This window comes from Cryptomeria japonica, chromosome 1 (assembly GCF_030272615.1).
Source record: "Cryptomeria japonica chromosome 1, Sugi_1.0, whole genome shotgun sequence".
NCBI classification, from domain to species: Eukaryota; Viridiplantae; Streptophyta; class Pinopsida; order Cupressales; family Cupressaceae; genus Cryptomeria; species Cryptomeria japonica.
The window spans coordinates 494,688,226-494,700,393 of record NC_081405.1 but is presented as its reverse complement, the minus strand read 5'-3'; the positions used below and the strand labels follow the sequence as shown (position 1 = coordinate 494,700,393).

General features: G+C 34.6%; 1 protein-coding gene across 4 annotated transcripts; it reads left to right on the top strand.

Moving 5' to 3' along the window:
* The first annotated feature begins 3,392 nt into the window (after positions 1–3,392).
* Positions 3,393–11,114, top strand: LOC131073501 (pentatricopeptide repeat-containing protein At3g14580, mitochondrial). Of its 4 annotated transcripts, none has more exons than XM_058009944.2 (4): positions 3,407–3,541; positions 8,900–9,154; positions 9,334–9,409; positions 9,682–11,114. In XM_058009944.2, exon 4 carries the CDS (start codon positions 9,700–9,702, stop codon positions 10,927–10,929), a length of 1,230 nt encoding a protein of 409 aa, XP_057865927.2. In that variant the 5' UTR covers positions 3,407–3,541; positions 8,900–9,154; positions 9,334–9,409; positions 9,682–9,699; the 3' UTR covers positions 10,930–11,114. The 4 variants fall into 4 exon arrangements, with proteins under 4 accessions (XP_057865924.2, XP_057865927.2, XP_057865926.2 ...); XM_058009943.2 differs by having other exon boundaries at positions 8,900–9,169; XM_058009941.2 differs by lacking the exon at positions 8,900–9,154 and having other exon boundaries at positions 3,393–3,541.
* The last annotated feature ends 1,054 nt before the right edge of the window (positions 11,115–12,168 follow it).

The following is a 12,168-nucleotide window of genomic DNA, read 5'->3' as shown; positions in this document are numbered from 1 at the left end:
TTTAGAAACTATTTCATCTTCGCTTAGAGATCCACCACAACACTGAATTCCTAGAACAATTTCATTAACTCTCTCTATAAAAGTAGTAATCCTTTCATCTTTTCCATCTTCAGGTTCTCATACCTCACTCGAAAACCATCAAGTTTAGCAATTTTAACAGTAGGGTCACCTTCATTCAGAGTCTCCAATTTATCCCATATAGCCTTTGCAGTTGATTTGTTAGTTAGTCCCATAACTTGTTGATTAGAAAGTGCACACAAAATGGCTTCTCTAGCTTTACAATCATTTTCAATGTTCTTATCCAAGCCTATTGGAGGAGGATTGCCAGATGCCAGATTATGAGGTGTATATCCTTTTTCAGTGATCTCCCAAATCTCCTTACAAAGACATCTCAGATGAATCTCCATCCGAATTTTCCATACTCTGTAATTTGTTCCATCAAGCCTAGGAATTTCTCTCTGGAAAACAACTGCAAATGAACTTGATGAACTTGAACTATTAGATGCCATAGGATCTTCCTCAAGCGGTTAATCTTCTGCAGAGAGGACCAAACTCTGATACTAATTGTTATACAACTCAGATAACTAGTGGACAATTGAGAGGGGGGGGGTGAATCAATTGTCATTAAATTATAGAACTTTAAGCATTAAAACCTTATTATCGAAATACATAAACCAAATATCAAAATAGCAGATATAACAGTTAAGCACAAATATAAACCATAGAACATTTACCAACCATGTACAAAAGATAACACCAAGATTTGTACGTGGAAAACCCAGAAAAACCACGGTGGGAAGCCTACCCACAGTCAGATAATACTTCTACAGTAAGTATGTGATTACAAAAAGAGGGGCCTACACATGCAGGAAGGCCAACAACCTAGAGCTCACTGCTCATCACAAAAGGAGCCTCATTGACTAAAAAATAAATCCAAACTACAATCCAGAAAGAAGAGTGAACTGCAAGAATAACATCTCCTATGCTTGAGTATAGTTCTAGTTAAGCTCAGTACCTGAGGTCTTAAACCTCTTTCACCAACCCAATTCGATCACCTATGATCGACCAAAACCTCTACATATGATTAAAATCTTATTCACGCACATAACCCCTAAAACCATAAACCCATAACCATGACCTACAAAGAGATCTTACATCGCATTTATACCAACCCCAAACCTAAACAATTAGGTCGGCCTCCTAAAAGATAATACAATAAATTCATAACATAAACCCGCAATCCAATGATCAACCAAGTCGACCTAAGACCAAAACAACATAATCCAATCAATAAATCCAACCAGTAACGCATCGAGATCATCCACCAACACGTTACATAAACCGGTCCATAACCTAGCAGAATAAGATAACATTAGGTTCGGTCCTAAATGCAACACCACTGATCAACAGGAACACGAACAAGATAACCAACAACATCCTGAAATCCATCTAGAAGCCGCACCAACACCACTTATCAAGTGCATCAAAAGATCTTCAACAAAGCTCTGGCGGTAAAACCCTTACCGGTGACCAAAAGGCTTACTAGAACAAATGATAGTTTCTAAGTCATCAAATCCTGAACCAACTGATCCTGATACGCATCAGAATAACATGCATGACAGATCCAAACCAATTCCACAAACCAAAGCATACCAGAGCATACCAGATCAATATCATAATCCAACCGCTCTACCGGAACCTACTGGAAACCAGTAAACAACCAAAACAACCAATGTTGCCATCAATGACAAAACATCAATGCAACACATAATCAATTCCTCCAATTTTCCAACATGAGAAACTGATAAAATATTTGGTCAAAGGATGAGTTGGAAGAGTGGAAGTGACATGTGCATGCAAGCATTTATGAGGGCTTGGAGTACACATGTCACATTACTACAAGTTTGGGTATTTGGAAGAATTTAAAATTGATGAAAATGTTAATGAGATTAGAAGATGCATTAGTTAAATTAATCATTGTATTAATTAACTAATTAGGATTGTAAAATATTATGTGATAGGAATTAGGTTGAATTTAATTTATTTCAATTAGCCAACCTTTGGTGGGGAAGAATAGGCAAGAAACATAATTAATTACACATGAATTATGAAAGGTTTATAATTAATTAAATACAATTTAATTAGTTATTGGACTATGGAGTATGAGTGGAAGGAACTCAAATCAATTAAAAAAATTACTTAATAAATTTGAGTAGTTGAATTTAGGGTGTCTACATTATGTTTCAAGTTTGGGTACACTTTGGTAACTTTTTAGCCACCCCTTAAGTGCCATTGTAGATGTGTTATGTCACTCCCAAAGTTTTTCTAACATGTGACTTGATAGAGGCATAATTTATTGACTAACTTATCAGTCATCAATTCTCTTTTAAGCTAGTCCAATCACTCCTTAAGCAAACCAAACATTTTTCATATTTAAACTTTTTTCTAGGTGGAGCTTAGACTTGCATTTATCAACTCCATCACTTAGGTGCACTTTTGTCATGGCCTAATGACTTAAAAAAGTGCATCAAACACTCGTTGGTAAACCATTGTGTCATATTTGTCATTTAATTGCTTATTGGGTGCACTTTGGAACTAGATTTTCCATTTGATTTCAACGCCTTAACACTCAACTTCTCTTGGTAGAGTTTCATAACTATTTTGCCATATTTTTTTCTCTTTCTCTCTTTTCTTCATGTTAGGTTCCTTTGAATAAATTCCTTAGGTTTTATTGGTTGAAAACCTCTACCATTACTTCTCCTTGGGCATGGCTAAAGGAAATTTTGTATATATGTCTTGACATCATCTTTGTCTCCTTCATTGTTTCCATAACTTAGATACTCATTTTTCGTGCAAAATTTGTTAGTTTGAAAAAAATAAGGAGAAGACAATTTTGACAAATTTTATTAAAAGAACAATTATTAAATTTTACTTGATATAACATTGAAGAATTACTAACAATTATCTTATAAAAAGAGACTCAAAAATATAATTTTTTAAGAGTATCAATTTAGTTAAATTGTCATGAATAATAAAATCTAATCCATCAAAATTATCATAAATACAATTAGATTAATAATAAAACTTATATTATTTATCTAATAATATCTAATTATAAAAATATATTAAACAAAATTAAATGTATACCTAGTAGATTTTATAAATTTATATTTCAAATTTAATGAGTGAATACACTTCAAACTAAAAATGATTCCCATACAAATCCTTACAATTATTATTTTTTTTGAAATTTTAAATATTTATATAATTTAACATTTTTGCCGAGGCTTGGGGTATATTTCACAATAGTTGGATTCCAATTTGAAAAAAAAAAAATTCAAACTTTTACAAAAATATTCACAAATTTCCCTCAACTTTGATAATAAAAGAAAACCCAAGCTAGGGCTCTAAAAATTTTCAGAACATATTAAATACTTTAGAATGGACTTTCATTGAACAGTTGGGTTATTGCAAACAAACGCTGGCAAAATTCTTTGCATTATTGTTAGACCATAATGTGTACAGCAAAACTCAGCCGAAGGTAAAGCTAATTCTTTTCACTCTTGAATTCTCAGATGACTTTTTTCTTTCTTAAATCCTAGTTTTCTTGCAACTCTTTCACTTAGAAAATTTCACAACAATTTTTTTTTTTTTTTTGGCCTTCCGCACATTTATTAATATTCAACAGAGATTTTAAATCCAAAAGTTGAGAATGCAGATACAAAGATTACGATTTCAGAACACCTGTAAATTGGGGTGGGCTGTGATGTATGCATGTTTTGCATTTGCTTTCAATTATCCAGACTTCAAAGCTTAGCTTGGGTTGTCATAATTCTGTACTAAGTGCTTATCACCGTTTGATTAATTTTAATTTTGTCATAGATTTATGCGCATGAGCTAATAGGAAAAATTCGATGTTTAATTGGGCATATGATTTTTTGTCTTTGTACGACCTAGATCACGGTTAGCAATGCCTGGTAAAGGAGGTGCTATTGCAGTATTGGTTATAATTCTTATCTCTCTTAAGATGAGGTTTAAGCATGCCTGGCCTAGAAAGAAGTAGTGCATTGAATTGAATGTAAAATCATTTTATCTGTAAGAAGAATCCATGAAAAAAGACCAAATCACTATCTTAGATGGGGTGCTTTTTTATCGAAGTTTGCATCCCCTATCAAGTGTAGCCATAGGCATAAGATTACTTGTTCTAAAACATCTACAGATTCTCATTACCGCCATAGGTAATTGAACTCTAATATTGTAGCAACCTTCTCAACAGGACGCATAAATTGGCCTCGCCTAGAACTCAACACCTTAGGGAATTGTACTTGGCTCGTTGAATGTGGTCTTGTTCTCAAACTTGTGTTGTTTTGAATTTTTTTTAATGGGTGGAGGTTCAAGCATCTGCCTGTTTAATTTCTTATACCTGTGAGCTAGTAGGAAAAATTCCATGTTTAATATGGCATTTGCTTCATCCAAGTCCCCTTTGTATGTTATATTAACTTGAGATTCCTTTTTGTTTGTTTTATTGAATGCCATGAAAAAATTTCTGCAACTATTGTCTAAAGACCATGATGATCACAGGATGAGCCAAGCATGTCTTAATTGATTTTGGATGCCTCTGATAGAATGTGAAAGTATGACAATGTCATCCAAAAAGCAATAAGATGGAAAAGGAGGATCCTAAAGAGTGCATCTGCTTGTACCTTAGATAGTTTGTGAGATAAGATCCTCCAAATTATCCATATATAGCCCAGAGTGTGGTATAAGGCGGGCATTGCCTATTGTGCTTCGAATAATATATACCTAATATTGCCTAAAAACTGTCTCATACGAAGTCATTACCAAAGAAACTACAAGTTTTTGGAGGGTGCAAACTTCTGAGTATTTGGAACAAGAGGTGCCTTTGAACCCTATCAAAGGCCTTATTTATTTCCACAAAAAATATTAAACTACCAAATTATGTGTATTGCATATAGTATGGATAGCGTGAGATTTTGGAAAGGGTGGGAACTGATATGAGATAATAAAGTTAAAATATAAGCAATGTGTTCAACAAGGATGCTTGAGGAATTCAGCCTTAAATTTTCTACATCTTGGGCTTTATTGGATTTGAGTTTAAAGATTGTCTATGAATAAATTACAATTAATGGGGCCTACAATTGACATGGATGGGAGCCTGTCAGGAAGCATCACGAAGTGAAGACACTTAGGTTTGCCTTGTTTTGCGATCAGAAATTGCACAATTTTAATCTTTGGGTGGAAATGATTTCCAAAAGATTCAGGATTGAACCTGATATGTTGCCAGATCTCTTTCTATTTTGTATAAACTTGTTGGGATTGATTTCCTAAAGCTCACTGAACTCCCAAATTACCATTTAGAACTTGCATGCAATGCCGTCGACATCATGTGCTTTGGCATTTTTCATTACTCTAAGGACTTTAATCATTCTATATAATGGACATAGCAATTTACACAGCAAAGCTTGGAGGCATTAAGCTTTCGTGGACTGTTAATTAAGTATCAGTGGCAAATTCACTAAATTGCATGCATTTAGTTTGGGTCTAGATGATATGGCAAAATCTTAGGCAATTTTCCTAGTAAAACTGATTAGAGAAGTGATTTTGTCACCTTGAATTTGTTTATGCATCTTGTTTTCCTAAAGGGATTTAAGGTAATGCTTTGAGGTTATCACGTACTTTTGGTCCAATTTATTCTTGTTCTGATTTTAGTCCCCTTGCTTCCTAGGTTCATGTCATTCTGATAGCAGAATGATCTGGGTTGGTTTTTCTTGTAGGACTTGATTAACATTGTTTCTGCTCATCTAGAATTTGTTTTAACCAATGCTACACTATAACCATTTTTCTCTTCCTTCAGGTTTGGCTACTTGCTTTCCATAACATCTAACAAATTTGACAGACTAAGTTATTGCATTGCACAATTATCCAAACCATCTCGAGTTACCTTTTGGATTTTAAACTGGTATCTATTTTGGTTCAGTAATGGAAAACAGGGTTCGCATGCACATTTAGTCCAATTTAGTTTTGTTCTGATTTTAGTCCTCCTTGCCTCCAATAGGCTCATACACTTCTGATTGCAGAGTGATCTAGGTTGATTTTTCTTGTAGGTCTTGCTTAACTATGTGTGTCCTTATCTAGAGTTTGTTCTAGCCATTGCTTCTCAGTGCCTGTTTCCTCTTCCCATTTGTCTTCTTACTTTCCATAACATCTCATGAATTTGAAAGACTGATTACATTACACAACTACTTGATCCATCTTGAGTTGACTTCTGGATTTTGAACTAGTATTTTTATTTTGTAAATGCATTGGAAAGTCGAGTAGAATAGAGATCTTCCATTTTTCTGTATTCTACTAACATGATACTGAAAATGATGGGATACAGTACTTTCTATACATTCTTGTTGGGAAGCCAATGGCATTGTCAGTTTCATTTTGGAAATTGGTAGTAATTTTATTGATGAATTGGATGGCTTTCCTATTGTATCATATGAAGCCTGTAATGTCCCCTTTTGGGATTGCCCTGAATCTTGCCCTTGTAAATATTAAAGTCTGCTAATTTTCATCCTTATTAATTCTGATATTAGATATTGATCCATTGACTTTCTAGTCTTCTTTGATCTTATGGATGGTTCCTCCAATTCCCCCTTCTCAATTGAATTAGTCTCTTCTTTATATCTTCATTTGTGGGAAGTCACACCTCTTCATAAGAAATGAGTCACCACTCTTCATTGCTGCCCTTTGAGAATAATAAGTTATTCTTCAAATTGATCTCCCTTGGATGTCCTCCTCAAATGAGACTTTCTCCTTTTTATATCCTCCAATGTGAGGGAGAGGTCACACCTCTTCATCATGTATGCCCCTTTAACAAGAGACACACCCTTTCCACCATTAGCACCTTTGAAAGAGTGCAACTCTTCATTATTTCTGCCTTTTGAAAGGAACACAACCTTTTAAATTCAGATCTGCACTTCTGATTCCCCAAATTATCCCCTCAAATGAGGTTCTCCTCCCTTTTATATCTCATGTTTGAGGGAGTCACAACTTTTCATTTCACGTCTTTGACCATTCATTACCTTAATTAAAATTTAATTATATTTAATTGTATTCTTTTATATTTTAATTTTAATTTTATTATTATCATTTATCATTAAATTGTATTTCAAAGTGGGGACATTACAAAGCCATACTGGATGTTGTTTGTGTGGGTCCTTTTTGTATGTCCTATAAGCCTTTAACTATAGACTCTCGAGAGTTCTGACCAATGCAGGTTTTATTCTTCTATAAGGTTCGAATAGACTTGTGACAGAAGGGTGGTACCCCATTACCCTGCTCAGTGTTGCATTTAACTTGAATTGCAAAGGTGTGGACTAGAGGATTGGATGAAATTTACTTAGAGTTAGAATACTACAATACAAGCAGATGTATTTGTTTTATAACGATCTATACTAGAAAATCTGATCTCTGCTTCAGATTGGAGCAAGAAAACTTGGTGAACACTTCTCTGAACAAAAATCAGCAGGGCTTGATTATTGATACGTTCCAGTTTAAAATTCAGGTCTCTTGTTGAAACCCTTTTTGCCAAGATATCTGCCAAAGTTCAAGTGTATGGTCAACTGTGTTTTTTGATTCCCTTCCCCAGGTTATTCTCCAGCCCCTGTACTTGATCTTACTGCTGCTGATCTAAAGAGTTTGTGCTGCAGGTAGGTAGAGTACCCATTATTCTGTGAACATTCTCTGAACAAAAATCAGCAGGACTTGATTTTTGACATGGTCCAGTTGAAAATTCAGGTCTCTTGTCAAAACCTTTTTTTGCCAACGTATCTGTCAAAGTTCTGTGTACAGTTAACTGTGTTTTTTGATCCCCTTCCCCTGATTATCCTCTAGCCCCTGTAATTGATCTTACTGCTGCTGATGTAAAGAGTTTTTGCTGCAGGTTGGTAGAGTACCCATTAATTTGTGACAAGCACTTTGGAGTGTCTGGAGGTGTAATTAAATGATTTTTTTCTTGTTGTGACAACACAGCTTTATCAATCTCTTTGATGATTCTTTCAATTGTATGTCTAGGAGTTTTCATTTCTTACGCTTTTTTCTGATAAGTTTTAACTCATTCTGGAATCTTCTTCTCCATAGTTCCATTTGAGAAGCAACACAAGTTTCGTGCTCAGAATATTTGTTGTCTGTGTTCAATAATATAGACTATTCATTATCTTTGGTCCACTTTGTACGTGATTGTATGCTTTTTCTGTTGGGCCTTGAACACAAGGCTATTACATCCTTTCACCGACAGTACAGGTGTTATAGCTTGTGGGCCCTCTCTAGCTAGTGTTCATTTTATATGTGAATCCATAACTACAGGCTGTTTAGAACAGTGGCATAACCTTTGATGGAATATTTTTACCCCTTTAGTCTCTTTTCTCCTTCCTCATCTTGCAAGTTAGAAAACATAATGCCTGACTCTATGACCTTAGGTGCTATTTTAAGTTGGAAACCTACCACTTCAATTGCTTGGAGGCGTATTCAATTTGAAGGCTCCATAGGACCTGCTATTTTTGATTGCACTTCTTTATATCATCAACTAATACAGAAATTGGGATTTTGTTTTGTTATTTTTTTAAGTACTTAGATTTTTATGAGAATCACCTCACAGCATCAGTATTTTGCATATTCATAAATTTTAGGCCTTAGGATTGTAGTATTGCTTAGATAAAAGATATATGCACCATCCATCAAGTTTTATCTTATTCAAAAGGAAGATTGGACCAAATTTAACTTTTCAAGTGATTCACTGGATCAGAACTAGATGGATTCTTGCAACAAAGAAATTTGTTACATTGTCATATATTGAAAGTTCTCTTTGAATTTTAATTCTAGCTGTCATCAGGTATATATGCTATATGGAAATTTCACCTAATATTATTGGTGAGTGTGGACAAGAGCTTGGTCTTGAAGAAATAAAATGTGTATTGTAAGCCTAATAGACAAAAGAAGCAACCTTTTGGAAGTTTCATAAGAAAAATCTCAAAAGCTTTTGGTAGGACAAAGTTTTATGAGAAGAAAAGCGTACTTTCAGAAATGCAAAAAGGGCAAGGAATTATGCACCTAATTTGTCGGACTTTAAGGGCCAGATAAGTGAGATGTAAGCAATTTGAAGGTGAAGTCTTTGAGAAGGATCTATGTATATTCCATATTTGAGATTTTATTTTATTTCTACCTAAATTGGGGGCTGAGTATGTTTTTGATAGCTTCAGAAATTTCTTATTCTACTCATTCAGTTTATAGCAATTTACTGATATCTGTTTCCTTTTGAATTGATAGGACATTATTCTCAATATCCAGAGCTGATTGAAGACATATTTGCACGTAATGAATTCTTCCTTGATATGTTATAGAGGTAAACGTCATTTTTGAGCAATCAAAGTTGACCAAATGCTTTAGATTTTTTCGTTGATCTATATGTTCAAATGATTTGTCTTCCTCTTTGTATAAATGATAGAAGAAGGCTAGTATGTCCTGTTGGAATTATTTATTCTTGAGTTTTTTGTCTTTTACCTTAATTTTTTATGGCATCTTTTTTTTTTCTATTCCATATTTTCAAGAAAGAAATATACACATCATTGGAATATCCAAGAATTGATACTGCTAATCACTTACAATTTAACCCAGGAAGAAATAAATTACCAAATGGCAAGAGAAAGAGCTGGAGTTTTGAAAGGATTGATCCAAATGGAGTCCCTTCATTGCTCACAATTCCATGTTTGGACATCCCTGAAGTCAGCTTGCTCTACTTCCACTTTATATAAATTAGTTGAAAATGATGATGAGGAGCTGGGGATTTATGCAAAGAAACTTAAACACAGAGACTGGCTAACATCAAATGAACTCTTAAAGATTTTAAAACCCCTGAATGATCCTCTTTTGGCTATTCGCATCTTCAACAGAGCAGCACAACGACCAGACTACAAGCCCAATGAGACCATATACAGTGTAATCTTTAACAAGCTTGCTTGTGTAGGTCAATTTGATATTATTGAAGAGCTGCTGGAACAAATGAAGAGGGAAGATTGTAGGTGTACTGATAGTTTTTTTCTAGAATTAATCAAAATGTTTACACGTAAAGCTCACAATCCTGATAGAGCACTGAAATTGCTGTTTGAAATGCGTGATTTCAAATGCTGGCCTACAGTTAAGACTTTTAATTTTGCTCTTAATGTGTTTGTTGGTGCTAAAGAGTTTGAAAAAGCTTATAAATTGTACTTAAGGGCTCCTGAGATTGCTATATCTCCAAATACGTCCTCTGTTAATATTCTTATTAAGGCCCTTTGTCGTCTTAGCAAAATAGATGCTGCATATGAGCTGCTCTATGAAATGCCTAAACAGGGATGTTATCCAAATGAAATTACTTATGGAATATTGATGAATCATCTTTGTACGGAAGGAAAGGTGGAAGAGGCCCTCAAGCTTTTCAAGAGCATGACAGAATATGGTTGTGCGCCTGATACCGTGATCTTCAACATACTGATTTCTGGTCTCAGTAATCAAGGAAAAATTACTGAGGCCATTGAACTTTTTGAAAGCATGCAGTCTAAGGGACTTGCTCCAACTAAAGGGTCTTATCATGCTATACTATATGGCTTCTTATGCAATAGGAAGTTTATTGAGGCAAAGGCTGTTTCAGATCAGATGCTTTCAAACAACTATTGTCCAAGTTTCTTCTCTTATAAATCGCTGATTTCTGGTTTCTGTGAGGAAGGTTTAGTGGATGATGCTATTAGAGTTCTTGAGCAAATGGTGAATCAGAACATTGTTCCCCGGATGGGAATATGGGATTTATTACTTAAAACTATTCTGAAGAACAGTTGTGCTACAAATACTGTTTTACTTGTAAAAGAGATTGACCCAGCCGTTTATTAACCCATTTTTTCAAAACTACAAAAGTATCCCTTTGCAAAGAAGAAAAATGTAACTTTATAAGAAAAGCTTTACCATAAGCAGTCTTATAGTGCCGTACCCAAAGCATGATATTTAACATCCATTGCACTAGAATTTGTTGCTGAATCTATATTATCTATGCAATGGACTATTGAGTTATGCCTTCAGTTTGTGACTGCAGTTTGTGAAGATGTTGGCAGTTGATGTTTGAAAGGCTTAGAAACATTCGATTGTTATGTGTTGAAAGGACATACATCATTGTAAAAAGTAGGTCCTATAATCAATTTTAGAGTACATTATTCTGAGAGCATGCAGTTTCATCCATTCCATTTAATTTTGGTCCAATTTCATAGTCTGTTTTGTAAAGATTTTTTCCTTGTTTTTAGATGCTTGTTTCTCGCTTTCAAAATAAGCAGACATTAGTACATTACTAATGCCTATTTTGATGGTTCTCAATTTTAAACAGGTGACTTAAAGTTTAATGAAATTAGGATTGAAAATGTGTTTTGTAAAAGAGAGAAAAACTGTATAGTGGTGAGCGTTTCTCTAGTCATTGTTGGAACTTGAAAATACTGGTGGCCATCATGAGCAGACTGAAACTAATGCAGTCAGACAACTGCTACTGTGCAGCCTGAAGGCACCACCCTGCAGGTTGATAATATGTGCAACTTGACTGAGTAAAAAATTGGAAGCTTCATTTCCACAATGATATCCCCACTTTTCATATTCATCCACTGCCAAAATGCACCCTACTTAATACCCCTTTGATGGTTCTATCCTTCATAATTCTTGTTAGTGAGATTGGGTATTCTGTTGACAGTCATTATAGTACTCTGATTCTTTGTTCCTTAAATATATTTGTGTTGAAACAAGTAGTTGTGCAGAAGCATAGGACTTTGTTCAGAAGACGAGAACTTTCAAACAAACTTCAACTCTAAACACCTCGAGTTCGTAAATGACTCCAAGTTGGTTCACTCTTTATCACATTAATTTTACCTACATGTCATTGCCATCTGCCCTCCCTCTCCTTCCAGTTGTCATTGGGGCTCTAGATATCTTCTAATTGTCATGTCTAATTATCGTGTGAGTTAAAGAGCTTCAGACTTATGCGCACACCTAGAGCTTTGAATAACTTAGTGGACAACTTAGCCTGGGATGTGGTTTTATTCAATGACAATGAGATTTTAAATTTTTCTATGATTCATTCGCTCTTGAATAAAC

Bases quoted from the DNA above. Each gene is read 5' to 3' on its own strand.
- LOC131073501 (XM_058009941.2), top strand. From the start codon at position 9,700: ATGGCAAGAGAAAGAGCTGGAGTTTTGAAAGGATTGATCCAAATGGAG.